The sequence below is a fragment of the Lissotriton vulgaris genome, chromosome 12 (assembly GCF_964263255.1).
Source record: "Lissotriton vulgaris chromosome 12, aLisVul1.2, whole genome shotgun sequence".
Classification (NCBI taxonomy): Eukaryota; Metazoa; Chordata; class Amphibia; order Caudata; family Salamandridae; genus Lissotriton; species Lissotriton vulgaris.
Genome location: NC_141700.1, coordinates 65,693,681 through 65,718,154, shown reverse-complemented (window position 1 = coordinate 65,718,154; position 24,474 = coordinate 65,693,681). Strand labels below are relative to the sequence as shown.

The 24,474-nt window shown below is 47.9% G+C and overlaps 1 protein-coding gene across 8 annotated transcripts in view; it reads left to right on the top strand.

The window, feature by feature from the left end:
* TCF3 (transcription factor 3) overlaps positions 1-24,474 on the top strand; it is a 784,206-nt gene that overhangs the window by 743,018 nt on the left and 16,714 nt on the right. For all 8 annotated transcript variants that reach the window (XM_086947156.1, XM_086947154.1, XM_086947159.1 and 5 more), the window contains one exon: positions 11,307-11,450. In XM_086947156.1, the coding sequence (XP_086803282.1) occupies positions 11,307-11,446 (140 nt within the window). In that variant the 3' untranslated portion in view covers positions 11,447-11,450. The remainder of the gene's footprint in view (positions 1-11,306; positions 11,451-24,474) is intronic.

The window sequence follows — 24,474 nt, the reverse complement described above, 5'->3', positions numbered from 1 at the left end:
GGGGTGGGGGAGACAATACAAACAAGTAAAAAAAGGGAGAAAAAAGGATCCAACTGAAAAGTGCAGATGGTGAATCTTAAAACGAAGGGATTTCCTAATAACTATTTTATTCCTGCATTTCCTAGTCTGGGTTAAAAAGGTAATTCTTACCTTAGGATGATGGTGAAGTGAGTGATTTATTCACCCTACACCCCTCTGTTCTGGGGTCCTGTGCTCTCCATGCCACTGGAGTCAAGCGACCTTGAGTGACTCTGATGGAAGGTCTTGTGGCAGGCTGGGCCTAACTTAACGCAGCTCTGCCAATGAGCCTCCCAGTAGCTCGATGTCGCGAGCCAGGCTCTCAGGTTCCAGCCTCCTTGACGATGCACTCTGCACCATACTGTTGAGTTGTTTAGACATGCAAAATGAAGGTGAATCTCAATGTTTTTTTTGCCACTCCCAACAGAATGTAAACTAATTGATGCTCTAGGCAAGAGTTTTTTCTGCATCCAGTTTGGCCCTTCATCGTGGAATACTGTCTGTCTGCCCATTACTGAGACGTGTGCTGTGTGATATGGCAAGTTATATTTTGCCCGCTCTTCCTAATGAGTTTCTCACCACCAGACAGTGCATTATGTTATGTGGAATTTGTAAACTACATGATAACCTTAAATATGTTCGGGCTCTAGGAACTGGGGAAATACGAGCACAGCATGAAGGTGGAAATGTAGACTTTGCAAAGGAGAATAAGTTGTACATGTGTCCTAAGATGTAGGAGACTGGAATTATGTTTTGCTGACCACTAACACAAATCGAACATAATCTGGGAGCAGCTTGCAGTATGGACTTGAAGGACCCAAGAAACCGGGATTGGGTGTAGTGCTTTTAATGGTTTTTTGCAGGTATCCTGGACAGTGTGAATAGCTTTAAAGAGCAGGCAGAGGTTGTTTAATGTAATCCTTTGTGAGATGCTAGGCCAGTGTGGGGCTTCCAGTGCTTTGGTGGCACAGGATCGGGTCATAGATTTCAAAGATAATTGAGCTTCTGGCTTCTGTATACGCTGAAGGCGTTTAATGATATGGTTAAGGCTCCTAAAAAAGTTACAATAGTCTAAGTAGCGTAAAACTGTGGCCTTGATCACAACTCTCCCAAGACTGTTGTGCAAGGAAAGGAAAACGTTTATGAAAAAGATGCAGCAGTGGACCACACAACTCCCAGCTTAATGACCTAGTTAGTTTGAGAGCTCCTGATCAGGTATGATGCCTAAGTTGTGTACTGAGGGGATGGGTAGGGTAGGCACCTAGGTGAGAAGGTTAACATTTGATAATCAGGCTATGATTGGATTTCTGGCTGGGAATATGCAAAATAGCATTCTTGTATGTCTTAAGTTTGACAGAGCTAAGTGACACCTAGTCTACGACCTGAGCCATGCATTCCTTATAGAGAAGCCATAATGAGTGCTTCATGTCAAAGGAAAAAAGCAATGTGGGTGTTGCCTGCATAATTCATTTGCCACAGGCTAAATGAATAGGTAAGTTGGGCTGGAGACAGACATAGAGGGTGTAGCTAAGGATGAGCCCTGAGTGACCCCATGCACCAGGTGTTTGTGTCCAGATTGATAGTTAGACAGTAAGACTTAATCTGTGCAAACTGTCAAATATGCCATGACCCAAGCCTAGCACTGGCCTTGAATACCAACTATCAAAAGGTGTGAAAGGAGTAAGTCATAGGAGATCGTATTGAATGCTACCGAAAGCTCATGAAGGATCAAGGCTCATAAATTGCCATGGTTAAGACACAGCCATATATATATTGAGTGCTCATCTGGACATCACAGGATGTTGGGCGTACGTGAGCACCAATGTTGATCGACACCACTCTTCGATGTGTGCCACCGGAATTTCCGGAGATGTTTAGGCATCCTTGAAAGACATGCCATTTGATGGCTCCAAGCTCTTCCAAGAGAAAGATGACTCTTAGAACTTAAAGATAGCTGGGCAAACGCCCACTCAGTGGGGTTGCCGATTCACCACACTGGTTCCAGATGTTCCAGGACTATTCTCAGGGCTTGACCGACTGACCGGCAGTGCTCTCATCTTCTCCAGAAACCTACCCAACACCTTCATGGATCATAGGGTGATATGGTTGCAATGCAGTGGACACCAACAGATGCAGCACTCCTCCTTTATGTCATCTGCCACCAAGCTACATTAGTTCTCCCTCCACTGGTCATCCGGAGTGTATAGGAGGCAGAGTTTACTTTTTCTGCCTGTCTGGTACACAGTTATCTCAAATCAATGAAACCTGCAGCTTGCTGAATTTGGTTACCCAGGTTTTCGCCTGCATTTCACCACATCGCTCCAATTTGTGGTCCTGCGCTGTGAACCATGCTGCTAAACTGACCGAGGAAGTTTAGACACTCATTTCTACAATAGAATCTCTCTGTATCAGAGCACCCAAGCTCTGTGGTTGTCCTCAGTTTGAGGCATATGAGCTGCAGATAACACAATATGCATAGATCGCCATCTGGTGTTGGGCCCGGATGTTTGCAGTTTATTATTGTCTTGGATCAAGTCTTTGGAAGTCACAAGATTGGTGAATCCTCCTCTGGACAATAGTGCGCATGGGCATCAACTCCATCTTCAGATTTTTTTTTTCGCCATCCGGCTCGGATGTGTTCGGCGTGCTTCAGTTCGGTGTCGTTACCGATCTACCTTTCGACACGCAATCCTTTACCCTTTCTTTGGTATTGTCTTCTATCGCGTTTCCCATTCAACGCACATCTCTACAAACTTGAATTCTTCAGTTCCGGTCATCGACGCAGGCCTTCTGGCCTATCTGCGCCATCAGGCCCTTTGGCTCATGGAAAGGACTCCTTTTAAATAAGTGTCCTCCATGTGGATCAAAGTTTCCACACGCCGATCTTCATGAGGTGTGTAACCACTGCCTTTAACCTGAGGACGAGGCCAAAGACTGTCCAGCTTGTGCCTCTTTCCACTCCAAGAAAACAATACGGGATCGTCTGGCTCAAAGAAGCATGGCTCGATCATCGATACCAGACGATATCTTCGAAGAAGGCATCAATGTACCAGAGCAGGAGCAGATCGAAGAGGGTAACTTTAGCGACTCCGAAGCAGACGACTCCGACGTATTAGACATCACACCAGAGCAGCGGGTCGTAAGTACTAACGTCGACCCCCTCCCCCCACCCATCTATAAAAAGGCTTTGGTAGCACCTTCACCTTCAGGCCTAGGTGCACACTGGGACAAAACTTCCCACGCCCGCCTTCGGGCCCGGCAAAGAAGTCAACACATAAGCCTTCAGGTCACTCGGGATCTAGCCAGCCTGCTGCCGGTACCAAAACCCCATCCCCGGCACTGACAACAAAAGACAAACCAAAAGAGAAACCATTATCTTCATCTTCACCGAAGCCTGGTTCCACATCGGCTCACTCAGCACCGAAATCCACTGAGACTGAACCTTAGGATCTGAAAAAATCATCGGAACCAAGGAAACAACTGGTTCTTAAGACCACTGGCAATGAACCTTCAGCTCTGAAAAAATCATTGGAACCAAAAAACTGGTTCCAAAGACCCCAATTAAACCTTCGGAACCCAAGAAAACTCCTGATTCCAAACCATTATCTTCATCTGCACCGAAGCCTGGTTCCACATCGGCGCACTCAGCACCGAAATCCACTGAGACTGAACCTTAGGATCTGAAAAAATCATCGGAACCAAGGAAACAACTGGTTCTGAAGACCACTGGCAATGAACCTTCGGCTCGGAAAAAATCATCGGAACCAACTACCGGTTCCAAAGACCCCAATTAAACCTTCAGAACCTAAGGAAACTCCTGATTCCAAACCTAAGGAACATAAAACAACTCCAAAACTTATGCCACACATACCTGTAAAAATCGGCAATGAAGCAACACACTCCGGAGGAGGAGCTTTTTCGACCTGATCCAACCCAAAAAACTCTTGAAATTGACCCAGAAACAGGTCATCTTAGAATTAGTCCTTCCAAGAAAAGGAAAATGGACAAACCTGCACCACCTCCACTTCCTTTAAAGAAAAGAGACATTGCCACTTCTCCTTTAAGGATTCCTTCTTCACCCCCTCCACACCACATCTCTCCTATCCCATATCCAGTACCCTCACAATCTCCTCCACCTTGGGATTATGACACCTCTGGGGACGAAGGGGATGATGAACCTTTAGGGGAACCTATTCATCCTTATATCGCAAATGACCCATGGGAAAATTATGGCACACCAGATGTTCCTAATACATCACAAGAGTATGTCTACCCGTCTATACTATTCCCTCCAGAGGACACTATAGGATTCACTCAGCTTATACACAGGGCTGCAGAATGCCACGGTGTAAATTTACACACAGACCCTATAGAAGAAGATTTCCTCATGGACACTTTTGCACCATCTCAAAGGTCCACTTCCATTCTCTTAATGTTTACATGGGTATTCAAACACGCTCCTGAAGTCTTTAAAGATGCTGTAAGGGCTAGAGTCATTAACCCCAGAGTGGAAAGGAAATACAATTCTGCCTCAACTGACCCTGTTAACATTAAAGGCCAGATTCTTTGGTGGTCTCCAACGCCAGATCAAGGGCCAACTCCCAGACCTCCGGCAATGCTCCACCTCCTGATAAGGAGTCAAAACTGTTGTACGCATCTGGTAAAATAACAGCGTCCCAAGCAACCAACATATGGATAATTGCCAACACCACAGGCCTTACTGGCTAGGTACGATAGGGCACACTATGACAAACTAGAGACCCTACTACAACACCTTCCAGATCAATGTAAAACCAGGGTCAATGATCTCATCCAGGAAGGGAAACTGATAACCAAAACCTCCATTCCATGTGCTCTAGATGCTGCCGACACAGCCTCCTGAGCTATTAATACCAGTGTTCTTTTGCGCAGACATGCCTGGCTACAGATTTCAGGGTTCAAACCAGAGGTTCAGGCTATCCTACTAAACCAACCCTTTGACCAGGAACATTTGGGCCTACTGTAGATTCATCTTTAGAATAGATAAAAAAAATACAGATACTGCCAAATCAATGGGAGCTTTGCAATCACAAGCTCCGAGAAGTTCTTTTCGTCGCTCCACCTCCTATAAGAGTCCCACACAGACCTCCTCTACCAGAGGTTTACAGAGGAGACTACAGTGGCAATAACAACAAAGGTAGAGGCAAAACTACCAATACTTGCACTGCCTCCACCTCCAAACAATGACTTCCCGTCACTCCCCCCGGACCATTATACTCCGGTTGGGGGAAGATTGGTACAGTTCCTACTTGTCTGGAACACCATTACCACAAACAGGTGGGGGATACAAATCATCCAATCCGGTTATTTCCTGAAGCTCACTTCAACTCCCCCAAACATACCACCCAAACAGCATCCAATGTCAACAGAGCATTTAACGGTTCTAAAACAAGAGGTACTTTCCCTCCTACAAAAACATGCAATAGAACCAGTTCCCCTGCATCATCAACACACAGGAGGATGGAACCCTGAGACCCATCTTGGACCTCAGACCATTGAACCTAAACATTGAATCAGACTATTTTCATATGGTCACTCTTCAACAGGTCCTTCCTCTACTCAAAGAAGGCGATTTCCTTGCCACTTAAGTTCTCAAGGACACCTACTTCCACATTCCCATTCACCCTGCTCACAGGAAATATCTTCGATTTGTAGTGGACGGTCAGCATTACCAGTTCAAGGTTATCCCATTCAGAGTCACTACAGCACCCAGAGTATTCACAAAATGTCTAGCAGTGGTAGCAGCCCACTTAAGAAGACAACAAATTCACGTCTTCCCATACTTGGATGACTGGCTCATGAAAGCCAAGTCGCATACCCAGTGTGTAAATCACACACACCACAATCCAACTACTTCACAACATAGGGTTTACAATAAACCTCGCAAAGTCTCACCTCCAACCGCCCCACATCCAACAATATCTAGGTGCCACAATAGACACCTCAAAAGGCCTTGCATATCCCAATCCAGCCACGATAGCAAGCATGCAAGCCCTTATAACAAAATTCCAACCGCAGCATTCACTTCCAGCTTGAGTGTTTATGCAACTAATAGGGATGATGGCCTCTTGTATTTTCATAGTACCTCATGCAAGATTCCAAATGCGCCTGTTACGGGAATGCGTAGCACGTCAGTGGAACCAAGCTCTAGGTCCGCTAACAGATTTAGTGTTGGTGGATGGCCACACACATCGCTCTCTGCAATGGTGGAACACCCAAAAACTTTCCAAAGGTTGACCGTTCCTAGAGCCGGTTCCACAAATCGTGCTAACAGCAGACACATCGCTCACTGGGGAGCTCATCTACCACATCACACCATACAGGGCAAATGGACGCCTCAGCAAAAGCTACTCCACATCCATCATTTGGAGCTACTGGCAATCTTTCTGGCATTAAAATCATTCCAGAAACACGTATCAGGCAAAGCTGTCTTAGCCCGGACGGACAATATAACTGCGATGTATTATCTACAAAAACAAGGGGGGACGCACTCTCTGCAGCTCTCTCAACTAGCACAGAGCTTATGGAGGTGGGCTATTCCTCAAAACATATTTCTTTTAGCCCAACATCTTCCAGAAATACAGAATCAGATGGCAGATCTGTTAAGTCGTCAGACACAACAGATTCACGAGTGGGAACTTCATCCACAAGTCCTTCAACCGTTTTTCCAAATGTGGGGGCATCCAGAGATAGATCTCTTCGCCACACATTCAAACACAAAATGCTCAAGCTTTGCTGCCAGATATCCACACCCATTGTCCAAAGGCAATGCGATATGGATGAATTGGTCAGGCAGATTTGTGTACGCTTTTCGGCCTCTCCCACTCATTCCATTAGTGGTACGCAAGCTGCAACAACAGTCACCAACACTGATCCTAGTTGCTCCAACATGGGCCACACAGCCATGGTACACAACATTGCTGGAACTATCAGTAGTCCTGCACCAAGAACTACACCTCTTCCCCACAACTCTTAACACAGAACCATGGAGAGATCAGACATCCAGATCCAGCACAGCTCAACCTAGCGATTTGGCTCCTAAAGTCCTAGAATTTAGTTACCTCAATCTTCCACCTGATTGTATGAGCGTTATCAAAGAGGCTAGGCGCGTCACCACTAGAGCCTGCTATGCAGCCAAGTGTGAAAGATTTGTGATATACTGTACCAATAACACAATCAATCCTCTAGATGCGTCCATTCAACACATCATATGTTACCTGCTGCCTCTTCAAAGATGTAATCTAGCATACACGTCAATTAGATTACTTCTCGCTGCCATAGCCGCTTACCTGCAAAAAAGACATTTGTCATTTTTCATGGTACCTGCCACTTAAGCATTTATGGAAGTCCTCAAAAGAACAATTCCTCCCAGGTTACCATCCTCTCCAGTGTGGAATCTAAACATCGTCCTCACTAGATTCATGGGTCCTCCATTCGAACCTCTACATAAATGTGAGCTACAATTTCTTACATGGAAAGTCACTTTTCTTGTGTCCATCACATCTCTCAGAAGAGTCACTCAGCTACAGGCACTAACTATTCAAGTAACATTTTAACAACTCAATCATAACGTGGTTCTCAGAACAAATCCCAAATTCCTTCCTTTAGTTATTTCTCCCTTTCATCTCAACCAATCTGTAGAGTTGCCAGCCTTCTTCTCACAACCACAAACAGTAGCAGAAAGAGTTCTCATACACTAGACGTAAAAAGAGCACTTCTTTACTATATTGACAGAAAAAAACCTTTTTGCAAAAAACAAAACCGCTTTATATCCTTCTCACCACCACATAAAGGCAATCCCATATCAAAGTCTGGAATTGCAAGGTGGATTGTCAAATGTATACAAATTTGCTATCACAAAGCAACAAAACGTACACTTTCTATTCCCCCAAAGCCCATTCTGCCCGCAAAATAGGGGCTTCCATGGCATTTTCGGGAACATTCCCTTGGATGATATCTGCAAAGCAGCTACATGGTCTACACCGCACACATTCACAAAACACTATTGTGTAGATGTGCAAGCAAAACAACCAGCTAGTGAGAGCCAGGCTGTACTCAAAACACTATTTCAGAGTACTGCAACAGATACTGGTGGTCGCCGCTAAGGGACAGTACTGCTATGCAATCTATTCATAGTGTGTGATCTGCAGCTCATATGCCTTGAACGGAAAATTCTACTTACCAGTATATATCCGTTCTTGGCATGTAGAGCTGCAGATTCACACACGCCCACCCACCTCCTCGACTACCGTCATCTGTTCCAGTATTATCTTTATTAGATACAACATACATGGGCATCTCCTTCTGTTTCTCACAGAACTCAATCATTTCCCATCTTGGCGAAAAACAACCCGAAGATGGAGTCGATGCCCATGCGCACTATTGTCTCAAGGAGGAGTCACCTATCTCATGACTTCGGAAGACTTGTTCCAAGACCATAACAAACTACAAACATCCGGCCCAACACCAGATGGCGATCTATGCATAGTGTGTGAATCTGCAGCTCATATGCCAAGAACAGATGCATACTGGTAAGTAGCATTTTCCTTCCCAACCCGTAGTGTCTTCTGCATCTAGTGGGGCATGCTTTGACTATATCTTCTAGCTACAGCAGACAACACTGAATGTCAAACCTATTGCACCCTAAATGTTCCTCCTGGGACTCTCTGGGAGACTTGTTTCACTTTGGTGGGACTTTGACCCGTTCTATGCATTTTTGCCTCCACTGCTGATTGCTGGGTGAGGCTCAGTTCATCTGAATAACCCCATGTTGGGCTGGGAGACTTTGACTTTTGATTTTCTGAATCTGTTCCAGCAACAGGGAAACGTTCTACATCAGAACTCCACAATCTACTCCTCCATGCATGCAGATTGAGCAGAAAGAGTTAAGTGGATTCAATGCCCTGTTAATAGATGTGATTCTGGTGGATTGCTGCCCTTCCTGTATGTCAGTCTATTCTGGCTATTGGACAGAGTTGGTCTAATGTGAGGGCCAAAGTATTGACCCTCTTCAAACTAATTTGTTGGATTTGCTTTTGTATTATCCATGGCCCAGCAAGGCTTTCTGATGAACATCCCTCTTTAATGAAGTCCCCTGTTGTGATGCTTACATATATCTGACTTGAGAGATTCATTATGCCGCAGTGGATCCATGATGTGTGTTTTGGACTCCTTTTGAGTAATGACTGTGATTACTTTGACGTGTTGCATGAGTTAGCTGCCATCTTTGTCTGTGCATCTGCTGTATACTACCTTCTTTGTAGACATATTAGCTCTTTGGGCTAAGGCATCCTTTTTTTTTCTTAAAGGAGGTTTTTCCCTCCCATGTGCGGAAGTCCATAACACTAGCTTTTTGCTCTCTACTAAATCCCTTTAAAGATAAGGAGCAGCTTCCCCAACTTGATCCTTCATTCAAGCACTTTTTGCGGTGATACCTCTACAGGTTCCTCACCACCCGTCCTCTTCCCTATTTTGCAGAGTGGCCTTCCTTTGGGTTTTAAGTTATCAATTTAGCTTGAGCACACTGTCCTTTAATTTGTCACGTCTGAAGGCACCGAAGGTACTCACTGTCATTCATGGATGGCACCTATAATCTGGGAGAGAACCTCTAAATCATCCAATAGTGCCACCTGCCAGCACACAAAAGCTGTTGCACAAAATAATTTCAGGCCCAGCCTTGTTCATATGGTGATTCAAAAGGTGACCAATTGGGAGTTAGACCGTGTATCTGCCAGAAAGATCATTTGCGAGGGCATTTAACTTGTTCAGTTGTGGTACTTTTAACCTAGGTCACTGTTGCAGTATTAACTGCTGGTATATAGGAATGCCATTTTAGGTAGCTGATTTCACATTTAATGTCCCCAATTCTTTTGTTTTACTGCTGATATAAATGGTAAAAATGGGGCTCATTAACAGGATTGTATTACATTTTTTTAAATGCATGAACATTGTGAAGAATTAAGACTTTTTGTACATTTGACAAAAGGTTTAGGCGTATAGCAGCAAATTTACCATCATTTATTTTCCTAGCTGATGATTGCAAAGTCATGTGCTAACGTACTGAACATCTGTTTGTTTAAAACTTTTTCTAATGTCTTCAGCCTTGCACAGGCGTACAAGTCCTCTTTGGTGACGTGTTGAGTCAAATGTTAAAGTAGTCACTGAGTACACAGGCAATTATTCTTTCTGGTAGTCAGTCCCGGCTATTCAGGAAGGCAACATCTTTGAATGTTTTACAGCCCCTCTTAACTTGGAGAGTCTTATTCCAGATGCCGGGACGGACTCCATTGAATGGCTTGGTGTCCTATCCGAGTCCAATTTAGGCTGGATAAGGTAGATGGGGAATGATGAAAGACATGGAGGTGAATTCCCCATGGAATGGCAGTCACAAGCATGAAAATGTGAGACATGAGTTCACCTCTTTCCGAAGGAGCGGGGGGCTCATAAGATGCCTGGAAAGTCCCCTATGAGCATTGCCAGCCTGGCATTAAATAAACCACCATATTATCCACAAAACACAAGTTCTAGTGGACTCTGTCGCTCGCCAGTCTGGTCTCACAGAGTAAACGCTCTTTTGAGACACTTATGAAACCTGTGTTAAACTTAACCGGTTATTATTTGCACATTATTAGTTTAGCATAATTTTGTGAAGTACTGCTTGTGGCCTTGCAAAATGAATGGCAGACTTAAACCTGTTGTATATCTGCTTAACATTTGCAAGTAATATTTTGCCCTTGAATCACAATTGGTTGTATATTTCTCCTCTAAGCATTTTGATATGTCACTTGCATATAACCTTCAAGACTGCGGCCATACTGAGTTGCCAGGGATCGGATATAGGCTTGAACACTACTAAATACAGCGCGTCGAGGGCTGATATAATTCGCACCCTTTATAATAGCACGAGATCTACTTCACATCGAGCATCGTTGATATATGCTACAATAAGGCTTTTCGTGCAATACTTGCAACTTTCCCAGCCATAGTTAGGCTGCGACGGAATTATAACCAGTCAGAAGGCACATAAGACTGTTTCATCTTCTTGAAGCCCTGAGGAAGTCGCATGTGTCTTGTCCCGAGCGACGAAACACGTGTTGGCTGGAGTCACAGCAAGAAAATCAATAAATTACTCATATTTTCTATGTATTTGCCTTGAAATTTAAGTTATTGACTTGTCATAATCATTGTGCATGTGTGCCAGGGCTTGATTCAAATTGCATTTAACCTTTGTTTGCATGGTTTCTGCCTAGAACGAAATCTCAATCCTAAAGCTGCCTGCTTAAAGCGCCGAGAAGAAGAAAAGGTGTCTGGAGTAGTGGATCCACAGATGACCTTATCAAATTCACACCCAGGGCTTGGCGATGGTCACAATTCAATTGGACACATGTGATAAGGTATGATTCTGGTGTGTGCAGTATCAGTGAGTTTACTGTATGATTAACTTGCCTATTTTTCCCAGTTTTTGGTTATGAAATCTGTGTATCTAGTTAACCTCCCTTACCTCAGAAATAGGAGGCTCCCACTATTTCATACCTTCATATAATTACAGTGTGTTACCTGAGGTGTTGCAAAATAGAGAACACCTACCTGCATCCCCTAACAGTTATTTAATTGATTTTGTTCCTACACGAGTAATCACTCAAGAAATGTACTTCTTTTCCTGGTCAAAGAATTTTCCTTGTGCTAGTTTCTTTTTATGAAGTGACAAACTATGGCCTCTTAAAGTTATTTATGTAATACAGACAAGAGTAAGCCCAGGAACTGAAGAACCAGGGCATATTATTAAATTCATGCATGCGTGTTCTCCTTGCTGAACCTTGTTAGAGTGAACTTGAAAAAGGATCCACAGCGTAACACCATTTGATGAAACAATCCACAAAAACATATCTTGTCAAGTAATTGCAGAGAACATTATAATGTGAGGCTGGTACAGTGCTGTTAGTGCAGGTGAAAAGGAGCAACAAACATGTTTAAAAAATATATAATGTACAAATGGCAGACCAATTTGTTAGGAAGTTAACCAAACCTATCATTTAATAAAAATTCAGTCTCGTTATAGTAAACCAATCATTTTGAGCAGTCGGTCAACATCAGGACAACACTTGCATTTTCAAGCATCTAAAGAAACTGTAAAAGATAAAGTGGAGAATAGGATTACCAGTAGTAATTGTGATTCAGCATACAAAGTTGTCTTAATCTAGGTAAATTAATTTATACTGCAGTGCATAAATGTGGTGTTTATTGTGGCAGGTTGATAGAAGTCTGGCATGGTAGTTGCAACTGTCACTGCCCACAAGACAACTGATAAGACAGTGTGTGTTGGCTCCATGCCATTAATGATGACCAACTCACAACTCTGTCAAAGAGCATTCTTTCACCTGCACAACACATTGTGTCGTCCTCAGCTTTTTATCACTTTCTCCTTTATCATTTAACAATATATTTTTGTCTATGGCAATCTACTCCAGCTCTCAGAGAAGATTTCTTTATTTGGTTTTTTTACAACCATACAAAATAAAATTTTAAAATATATTACAATACGAGTTAATATGAGTTAATAGCAAATTTTACGATAAAATAGATCATTAGATCTGGATGTGTGCAAAATAGATCCTACTCATTAATAACCATGTTCACAAGTTCGCAGTAGAGTGCATCATTAAATCTAGATCTGTACAGGGTTTTCCAACTCCTTAGTAAAGGTATTCACAGGTTCAAAGTCCGCTTTTCTTTAAGAGTATGTCAATCAAAGTTAATAACTTTACACCACGACATATTAAAATGGTTGATGATCCCCCTGCCCAGCGGATGATGGTCTGCCTACATGTACGAATATTAAGCTCTTTTACAATTGGTTTTAAAAGCGTTCTTCTCGCTTCACTGACTGTAGGACAAACACACATCACATGGCACAAGGACGCCTTATGATATCCACACAGTCTGCAAGTTACGTTGTGATAATTCCCTTTTCAACTTGGTTGCATATCCTTTGTTTCGTATACTCCAAACCGATACAGAATATACTTATTTTTTAGGAAAAATCTGAAGTGAGCTTCTAGATAATCTTGCTGTTTTAGTTTTACATAAGAAGTTATCACTGTCAGCAAATGACTTCTTTTTGCCACTACATTTTTGTCGTCTAGGAAAGATAATTGTTTTGCAGCGCCATTGCACACTCTGTTAAAAACCACCCTCTCCATCTTGCTGTCCCATGCCTCTTCAATGTCCAATTTCATCAGAGCAGTTCTTAGGTGTGCACCCCATGAATACAGGGTTTTTTGGTCGAACTGGGCCCTTATTTCTGTCCAGCATAGATAATTCAGGGTACCGGGTTCCGAAGAGCGAAGTTTCCAACACAATTTCACGAATACAGATTGCCTCTGGAATTTCTGGGTTTGAAGTCCAAACTCCAGGCGAATCTGGGCTGGTGACACTTCTCTAGGGAGCTTAAAAATGGCTTTATACACTTTTGTCTGCAAGTTATTTAAAATTTTAAATTCCCGGCCATGCCATATTTCCAATCCGTAGGCTATAGCTGGGAGTAATTGTGCTGCCATTGTTTTTATATGCAAAAATTAAGGTTTGGGCTTTTGCTTTTATTGCATTTTTCTGAGCCGTAAAGGACATACTTCGCCCTAAAAGTATGCCCAAGTACTTGTAAGTGCCAACTTCCTCTAGCTCTTTACCCTTGGCGAACCACTTGAATTTTTTTGATCTAGGGCCTACTAAACACACCACCTTTGTTTTTTTCCTATTTATCTCCAACCCCTGAAGGTCGAAGTAGTTAATCAGGTGGTCAATAACTCTTTGTAATCCAATAGGGGTTTGGCTTAGGATCACAATGTCGTCTGCGTATTGCAGATACTGTATGTGGTCCTCTGCCAATTTCGGGGGATGACCATTTGCTTTTGACAGGTGGTTGTTCAGATCTGCAAGGTACAAGTTAAAAAAGGCTTAGGGCCAAAACACACCCCTGTTTCAGACTATTTTTTATTTCAATCTTGGATGATGCTATGCTACCATCTCCTAGTTTTAAATTGTGATCCTGGGAAGATATTTTAATTCACCGAGTTGCCATTTTCTTCATTACTACATATGAGAGCACCTTCAAACATGCAAGTTCAGCATGACTGCTTAACAAAAAACTATTTTGCTCAATTTGATAGACTAAACCTTTGCTCCATGTATAATAAGAATCAAGCCCACATTTAGGGTACACATGAACCCTGACTTACCTCTTAGTTAATTAACAGCATGGTCATCAGGATGGGGGCAGAAATGTTTCTTGAATCATGTATAAAAACTAACACTGTTAATAAATACATAACTAAAGCATGAAGTGGTAGCACACTGTCATTTACAGTCAGCATGTTTTCCATTGATATGGCCACAACATTTCCCACTGACATGCTGTTTTACTGATAAAACTATACAGTATATAAACAATGTTTGTAAATCGATTCTGCAAATATTTGTCATTTGTTTGTCACCAACTAAATTGTTCTGATTCATTTTACGCCTATTTAAATAATTTTGCATCTCATTTCTGAATTTAAAAAAAAATATTTCTGGTAATTCTTAATATATATTGAAATATTTGTAGTATTTATTTACAAGCAGTTGCAATGTGTTAGGAAAAAGAACTAACCATCTACAGCTTTTTGTTTCACCAGAATAGGCAGACAGCTCACTTGACAAAATCATCTAGCTGTAATAAGAGAAAGAAAAGTAAACCCCAATTTTAAGGCATGTGTGGTTGTAGAGACACATGCTTAGCATAATCCCGCCATCTAGTGTTGGATAACCTTTCGAGTCACAAGGTATAGTGACTCCTCCTCTTGCTGGTAATGCACATGGTCATCACCTCCATTGTTGGATTGTTTTCTTCCGCTGTCTGCTTTGGATATTTGCTCCTCTGATCTGGTTCAACAAAGTCATTGTTTATTCTTTCCAAATACTGCCGTCTGCATTGTGTTTTCATTGTGACCATTCTGTCTGTCTTGTTGGTTCACCGAGGTCGACCTCAGGTGGCGGCTCAAGTCTGCTGCAGCCCCGTGTACCTTGGCCTTTCGGGCGGTCCAAGTCTTCAGCGTTACCTCCACACCATGTCCACCCGAGATGGAATGGACACCCTTCTACTTCTGTCCTCGCTGCCATGCAAAGTTCCCATGCACCGAACTTGGTCAACTGTGTAACTTGTGCCTCTTCCCTGAGCATGAAGAAGCTACCCAAGAATCCTGCAGGTAATGTTGGTCTTAGAAGACTCTGTGACCGCAGAACTTGGGTCCTTGAGATGTGGCGCTGAAGGCATACCAGATCTCATTGGTTCCGAAGACCCTCAACAAGAGGTACAAACTTGCCCATCAGCTGCTGATGAGCGCCTTCTCTCCCAAGCACAACTCCGGTTTTGCAGCCTGAATCCTTTTCTGGATTCACATGCTGTGCATCATTCCGCCCATCTATTGGTTGGGTCCGGAATCGTCTTTGTTTTTTTTGTTTTGTTTTGGTCTCTGTCGACCATCATTTGGTGCCAAGTATGTCCTCTGTGCTCTGTGTGATGTCAGACGGTATCCTGGAGATTGACGTGCGTGGTGGCCATCTTCAGATTCTTTTTTTCTGCCGTTGGGTCTGGAAGCAAGACGGGAAGCTCCGAAGAAAGTTTTTTTCGTTTCCCCCAAAAAAATCTCCAAAAAGATTATCACCGAAAGATCATCGATCACCGACATCGTAGCAAGAGGCAGGAGCGGAGCAGCAGTTCAAACTCCAGAGGACCACTCCGGTCCACAAATGGTGAGGTAGGGGTCATGGAGAATACCCCTGTTCGAAGGCATGTGGGCTGCTGAATTAATATCTTGTGAATAGATCGCCGCCTAGTGTTGGGTCCGGATGATTGCACTTTGTTGTCTTGGAAGAGTCTTCGAAGTATCACAAGATAGGTGACTCCTCCCTTGGACTACAGTGCGCATGGGCATCTTCTCCATCCTCAGATTGTTTTTTTCCGCTATTGGGTTCGGATGCTAACTCCTATACTCCAACTTCGGAATCAGAAACAAAACTTTTCTAAAGGCCAAAAGGCCTTCGATTCGACGGTATTGTTCATGCTCGGTACCTCTCTACTCGATCCGGCCTTCCATCTCGAATCGGTCGTCGACGCGGGCCGTTGGGCCTTTTCGACGCCACTTGAATCGACCATCTATGGAAAGAAGCCCGTTTAAAAGGTGCCCGCAATGCCACTCCAAGTTCCCACATACTGATAAGCACTCGGTATGCAACAAGTGTCTTTCCGCAGACCATAAGGAAGAAACCTGTCCAGCCTGCGCCTAGTTTCGATCGAAGAAAACTTATTCGAAACCGACGGGCCACTAGGCAAGAAATGCAGCGACAGGCCCCAGACCCGGACAACATCTTCGACGATGACCAGGATCTACAGGAAGCTCCAGACTCGGGCCTAGAAATAGTCACCGTCGAGGACTACTTGGACTCCGATGAAGACATCCCACCGGGGCAAATCGTGAGTACCCTGCCCCCGACACCAACTACCCCTTTAACAAAGGCTCCGGTCAAGGCATCGCCAAAAGGCCTTAGCCAAAATCAGAAAAATGTTTCGCAAGCCCCGCCATCCGGCTCGGCTCCGAAATCGAAACCGAAACCTTCTGAGACCCCTGGGCCCAGTAACATCGTCCCACAGAAGGTTCCAGAGCCAAAGAAAGTAGTCGGCCCGAAGGGCGTCAACCCGAAAAAGGCTGTACAGCCAAAGAGCGTTGAGCCAAAAAAGACTGTCGAGCCCAAGAAGGCCTCCCAGCCAAAAATTGCCGAGCCAAAACAGGTTGTCGAACCGAACAAAGGCACATCACCAAAGGGCGCCTAACCGAAGAAGGTCGCCGACCCGAACAAGCCTACTGTTCCAAAATCCGTCGACCCGGCAAAGAGTGCCCTACCGAAACCCGCGCCGAGGCCGGAAAAGCCTGTCGACCCGAAGACTCCGGCTCCAAAAACACCAGTCGATCCGAAAAATACCATCGACTCGGAAAAAGACGCTCTTCCAAAGAAACCTACGGAGCACAAGAAACGCGTCGAACCGAAAGTTCCGGTCGACCCGAAAAAAGGCCCTGAGCAGAAAACCCCGTTTCTAAGCCAAAAGTCGTCCAACAACCAAAATCAAAGATTCAACCCAGGACTGTAGAAGAAGAACTCTTCCACCCAGATCCCTCTGACGACCAGGCAAAGATATACATTAACCCAGAGACTGGTAAAGTTACCATCCTCCATAGAAAGAAGAGACCTTTAAACTTTGAACCTCAGTCCCCTATTACATTAAAGAAAAAGGACTTTGGGACTTCTCCCTCAAGACCCTTCATTTCTTTTCAGCCTATCATGCCTACTACACCTTTTATTCCCTACTCTCCTTATTCCCCCTCTCATGGGGACAATGAAGGTAACACAGGGGATGAGCCCCACAGCCTCAATATGACTTCCCACAAGATTCTGAACCACAAGAGGAACCATGGGAAGAGCCAACAGACCCTTACAACACCCATCCCTGACATACCCTCTTATCCTACTAAGCAGTCACCTACTGATGACACCGTAGTCTTTAATCAACTTATCGACAGGGCTGCACTATTCCACAACGTAGATATTCATATCTGAAAGAAACACGTTAGTGTTAGATTCCTTACCTTAGAATATCCCCAGGCGTCAGTCTGGATCCGGAAACTTTTGCGTAGCAGTACCCCTGCGCGTCGGTAGGCGTCGTCTGCAGGCGTCCCCTGCGGCTCCGCGTCCGTCGTCGGCGTCGTGCGCCGTGATGACGTCGCTGGAGTACATAGACGCCGCCTCCGCGCGCTGACGTCAGTTCTTCTTTTTTCCGCGCCAGTGGACGCAGATCTGGAAGAGCAGTACTCCGGTCTTTGACCAAGTTTTTTCGACTTTTTTTTTCTCTATTGTGCCTGATAGGATGCCTGGATTTAAGAATTGCGATGACTGTGAGCGCACGATGTCGGTCACAGACCATCACCGCCTCTGCCTCCGGTGTCTGGGCCCCGACCACGACGTGGAATCGTGCCTCGACTGCCGGGCCCTTACCAACAAGGCTAGGCGGGAGCGGTCCCGCAAGCTGCTGGAGCTCCGGGTGTCGGCCCCACGTCGGGACCGGGAGCGGTCCCGGTCCGGCCGGAGGTCGGGGGAGCGTTCGAGGGAGCGGTCGCGGAGCCGCGCTGGGCGCTCCGGAAGTCGACACCACTCGTCAGGCTCGTCAGGTAGGAAGCACAAGAAGTCGGGGCGTCGTCATCGTACCCCCGACTCCCCCCGACGCTCGCGCGATGCGGCCGGGGGCTCGGGTGACCCCAACCCCGCGGCTCCGCGAGAGTCGCCGGCGCGGCCTGCCTCATACCCTCCGGTCCCTGGGCATGGCGCGACGCCTGAGGAGATCGAGGCGTTCCTCATGGCCATGAGGGCGCTCGCTTCTCCGACGGGGCCTACGGCGCCTTCGGGCCCAGTGCTACCGTCTGGGGGCCCTGGCGGTTCGGGTGTCCCTGCCTCGGCGCCGTCGGGTGCTCCGGGCCCGGCGTCGCCGACGGCTCCGACCCCGGCGCCGCAGGGGCCTTCGGGATCGGCGCCGGCTGGTCTTCCGGCCTCCCCGGCGCCGTTGCCATCGGGGTTACCCCCGGCGCCGTCCCCGCGCGGCGCCGGTTCTCCACTGCCGGTTCCGGCCGGCGGTGGGGTTCCGGCGCCGGCTCCGGGCGGCGCCGTCCCCTTACCTTCTCCGACGCCGGACGCGGCGCCGGATGGGCGTCGCACGACGCCGGTCCCGGCGCCGATGGGGCCCATGAACCCCGAGGAGCCGGTCTTCATCATTGACTCCGAATACGGAGAGGATGAGGAGTACGGTGAAGGTTGGGAGGGGTCCGAGGACCCTCTGGCTCGCGAGTGCCAGTATGACCCGGACTGGACGGGTGACTTGGGGGATGCCAGTGGTTTGGACGACTCCCCTAACCCTGGTTTGATCTCTCCTCCAACCGTGGCATCGGTGGAGGGAGCTGCCTATTCTGTGGTGCTGATGAGGGCTGCCAAGGCCTTAAACCTTGAGCTCCCCGTCGCGGCCGTGAGGCCTAACATCCTCACCGAGGTCTTCAAGCCGCAGTCATGCCCTTTGGAGCCTCTGCTGCCGTTTAATGAAGCCTTGTCTGACGTTCTGTTGGGCACGTGGTCCAGGCCCGCTTCAGGTGCGCCTGTTGATCGGAACGTGGCCAGGCGCCACCGTCCTTGTCCGGACGACCCCAAGTACCTGTCTACCCACCCCACTCCTGAGAGTCTGGTGATCCAGGCCTCGACCTCCCAGTCCGCATTCCCGTCGGCCCCGCCCGACCGGGAATCCAAGAGGTATGACCAGTTTGGAAAAAAGGTCTTCTCGTCCATTAGTTTGGGCCTGCGGTCTTGCAACACCGCCTGCCTCTTGGGCCGCTACACCCACTCTGTGTGGGATACGGTCGCGGAGCTGCTGCCAGAATGCCCCATGGAGGTGCGGGCAAAGCTCGGTCAAGCTGTAGCTGAGGGCCGGGATGCAGCGAAATATTCCATTCGGTGTGGTCTTGATACGACCGACTCGCTGGGCAGGGCTATGTCTACGACGGTGGCGATTCGCCGTCACGCCTGGCTGAGATCCGCCAATTTTTCGGCTGATGTCCAAAATACCCTGATGGACATGCCGTTTGATGGCTGTCACCTGTTCGGTGACAAAGCGGACCACGCGCTGGAACGCTTCAAGGACTCCAGGGTCACGGCCAAGTCCTTGGGTCTCTCGACCCAGCGTCAGCAACCGGGTTCGTTTCGTCCCTTTCGTGGCCGAGGAAGGGGCGCCCCCACACGTGCTGCCAGCCACGCGCCGCAACAATCCTTCCAACGCGGTGGCGGCCGTGGAAACCGCCGTGGTGGCGGTCGGGGACAACGGCGGGGTCAGACCACACCTTCCCCCGCAGCATCTACCCCAAAATCCTCCTAGTCCGTGCTTTCGGCCCCATGTGACGCCAGTGGGTGGCAGGGTTCGCCATCACCACGCTCACTGGCGCACGATCACTTCGGACAGGTGGGTGCTGCAAATTGTCCGAAGGGGCTACTCCCTCCCCTTCGAGACCTCTCCTCCAGCCATGCCACCGCAGAACCACCGTGTGTCGGGGGACCACTTGACACTTCTGCAGGAGGAAGTTACGGCCCTCTTGGCCAAGGGGGCCATCGAGCGCGTTCCTGGGCCAGAAGTGGGGCGTGGTTGTTATTCCCACTACTTTCTGGTGCCCAAGAAGGACAAGGGGGGCCTACGTCCTATCTTGGATCTAAGGAACGTCAACGGCTTCCTCCGGAAGGAGAAGTTCAAGATGTTGACGTTAGCTCAGGTCTTGGCTGCTCTAGACCCGCAAGACTGGATGGTAGCGTTGGACTTGCAGGACGCCTATTTTCACATCCCCGTCCTGCCGGCCCACCGGCGTTATCTGCGGTTCACGGTAGGCCAGGAGCACTTTCAGTTTATCGTGCTCCCCTTCGGCCTTACCAGCGCCCCACGGGTGTTCACAAAGGTGATGGCGGTGGTCGCAGCCCATCTGCGCAGGTTAGGGGTTTCAGTCTTCCCCTACCTAGACGACTGGTTGTTGAAGGCGGGCTCGCCCCAGACAGTCGTCCACCACCTTCAGATGACGGCAGACCTCTTGCACGGCCTGGGGTTCTCCATCAACGTGCCGAAATCACACCTGTGTCCCTCTCAAAAGCTCCTTTTCATCGGAGCGGTTCTGGACTCGGCGCAGTTTCGGGTTTATCCTCCGGAACGGCGGGTTCGGGATATTCAGGCTTTGATTCCCATCTTTCAGCCGCTATCCCGAGTCTCGGTCAGGTTGACGCTGCGGCTGCTGGGACTGATGGCTTCCTGCATCCTTCTGGTGCATCACGCCAGGTGGCGGATGCGGGCTCTGCAGTGGGACCTGAAGTTTCAGTGGGCCCAGCATCAGGGCAACTTGTCCGACCACGTCTTGATCTCGGAGGGCACTGCGAGACAACTGCAGTGGTGGCTTACGGACCGCGATTGGGTCAGGGGCAAGTCCCTCTCCCTTCCCCAACCGGAGCACGTTGTCGTGACGGACGCGTCCCTCCAGGGCTGGGGTGGCCACTTGGGAGAGGCAGAGATCAGAGGCATCTGGTCTCCGGCGGAGTCCCGGCTCCATATCAATCTGTTGGAGCTGCGGGCGATTCGTCTGGCACTGAAGGCATTCCTCCCCTTTGTCAACGGGAGTGTAGTGCAGGTGTTCACCGACAACACCACCGCCATGTGGTACTGCAACAAACAGGGCGGTGTGGGGTCGTGGACCCTTTGCCAGGAGGCTCTGCGCCTATGGCAATGGCTGGAACGTCAGGGCGTGACTCTGACGGTTCAACACCTGGCAGGTTCTCTGAACGCCAGGGCGGACGAACTCAGCCGTCGGTGCTCGATGGATCACGAATGGCGTCTGAACTCGGACGTGGCGCAAGGCATCTTTCTGCAGTGGGGAGAGCCTTGGTTAGATCTATTCGCCACAGAAGAGAACGCGCAATGTCATCAGTTCTGCGCGTTGGAGTTTCCAAGACGGCACTCGCACGGCGACGCCTTTCGGCGCGAGTGGAGTTGCGGTCTGTTATACGCCTTTCCGCCTATACCACTTCTGCCCAGAGTGCTGAAGAAGATCAGGCGCGACCGGGCCCAAGTTATCCTTGTGGCTCCGGACTGGGCTCGAAGGTACTGGTATCCCGAGCTACTCAGCATGTCAGTCGGTCCCCCGATCCGCCTGCCCCTTCAGGAGGACCTTCTGTCGCAGCAGCAGGGGACGGTCCTCCACCCGAACCTGTCCAGTCTCCACCTCCATGCTTGGAGATTGAGCGGCGGCAGTTGAGGCCATTTGACTTGCCTCCTGAAGTCTGTGATGTTATTCTGGCAGCCAGGCGTCCCTCCACTAAGTCGGTATACGCCTGTCGGTGGAACAGATTTGTGGCATGGTGCACAGCAAAGGCTGTGGATCCTCTTTCTGCCCCTCTTTCGGAGGTTCTTCTGTTTCTTCTTTCTCTTGCCCAGCAGGGCTCTGCTCTGGGCACTATCAAGGGCTACCTTTCTGCCCTTTCAGCCTTCTTGAGGCTTCCTGATCAGCCTTCTTTGTTCAAATCCCCGATTGTAACTCGATTCTTGAAAGGCATCACTCACATGTTCCCACCTGTTCCGTTTGTGATGCCTCAGTGGGATTTGAACCTGGTTCTAACTTTCCTGATGTGTGCTCCCTTTGAGCCCCTTCATTCTTGCCCTCTCCGTCTCCTGACTTTAAAGACGGCTTTCCTGGTTGCCATCACCTCTGCCAGGAGGGTGAGTGAGCTCCAGGCTCTTTCTGTCCAACCTCCTTTCCTGTCCATTCATCCTGACAAGGTGGTTCTGAGGACTAGACCTTCTTTCCTGCCCAAGGTTGTTTCGGCCTTTCACATCGGGCAGTCCATCACCCTCCCTTCCTTCTTCCCGCCTCCGCATCCTTCAAAGGATGAAGAGCGGCTCCATCGTCTGGACCCAAAACGTGCGCTTTCATTTTACATGGATCGCACACGCCAGTTCCGGGTGGATGACCAACTGTTTGTTGGCTACGTGGGTGCGAAGAAGGGACGGGCGGTTTGTAAACGAACCATCTCCCGATGGGTCGTCCTCTGCATCAAAGCGTGCTACTCTTTGGCTCGGAAGGAGCCTCCTGTTGGGCTGAGGGCCCATTCCACTCGGGCCACGGCGGCTACTACTGCCCTGGGCCGGGGAGTCCCCTTGCAGGACATTTGCCAGGCGGCTACGTGGGCCTCGCTGCACACCTTTGCGAGGCACTACTGCCTGGACAGTCAAGTCCGGAGGGATGGCTTCTTTGGCCGTTCTGTCCTCCAGGACTTTCTGGTGTAGTTTTGTATTGGTTCGCAGACCCACCACCGGGGTTGGTATTGCTGGGGTATGTATTCTAAGGTAAGGAATCTAACACTAACGTGTTTCTTTCAGATGAACAAGTTACTTACCTTCGGTAACGATATATCTGTAAGAAACATTAGTTAGTGTTAGATTCCTTACCGAACCCACCCATCCTCCCCGTTCTGCGAACTGATACCTAGGGTTAAGGTCATCCCTTTCAGGGCCCTAGTTTGTACATGGCACCAGTGTTGGTTCTCTCATGGCTCTGCGTCTCCTGGCGCGGAAAAGCTGTGTGCAAAGAACTGACGTCAGCGCGCGGAGGCGGCGTCTATGTACTCCAGCGACGTCATCACGGCGCACGACGCCGACGACGGACGCGGAGCCGCAGGGGACGCCTGCAGACGACGCCTACCGACGCGCAGGGGTACTGCTACGCAAAAGTTTCCGGATCCAGACTGACGCCTGGGGATATTCTAAGGTAAGGAATCTAACACTAACTAATGTTTCTTACAGATATATCGTTACCGAAGGTAAGTAACTTGTTCAACGACCCTGTTGAGGAAGACTTCTTGTTTGACACCTTCCCTACATCAGAAAAATTTGTCAAAACACTTCCCATGTCGAAGGGAGTTTTAAAACATGCACCTGACATATTTAAGGATACAGCCAGGGCACGGGTTATCAACCCCAGAATAGAAAAGAAGTATAGGGCAGCTCCTACAGACCCTACTTACATCAAAGGGCAGTTACCACTAGACTCCCTGGTAGTGGCAAACGCAAGGAAAAGAGCCAACTCCCAAACGACTGGGGAAGCACCTCCCCCCGACAAGGAGTCAAAAATACTAGAGGCATCAGGCAAAAGGGTAGCAGCACAAGCCTCCAACTCATGGAGGATTGCTAATACACAAGCCCTACTGGCTCGGTACGATAGGGCACTATGATCAGCTAGACAGCCTAATGCAACACCTACCTGAGCCTTTCAAAGCACAAGCCCAGGATCTTATACAAGAGGGAAAGTTCATAACAAACGCCTCCTTCAAATGCACTCTTGACGCAGCAGACACGGCAGCTAGGTCAATCAACACTAGCCTCCTACTACGCTGACATGCATGGCTGCGTATTTCTGGTTTTAAAAATGAGGTGCAATCCACCATTCTTAACCAGCCTGTTAATCAGGATTTTCTCTTTGGTCCTGCTGTCGACACCATTTTGGATAAAATGAAAAAGGACACAGAGACCGCAAAATCAATGGGGGCATTGCAATTTCAGCAACAGAGGGTCCTTTTGTCGCTCCTCATACAGAGCATCTACACGAGGAAATACCTCACAAACATCTGCCTCATACAAAAGTTACACACAAGTTTCCTCAACAAGAACACAAACAGAGGAGGCTACAGGGGAAACAACAATAAGGGAAGGGGACGTGCAAGCAATAACACCAGAGCCTCCACGGCCACAAAACAGTGACTTCTTTACTC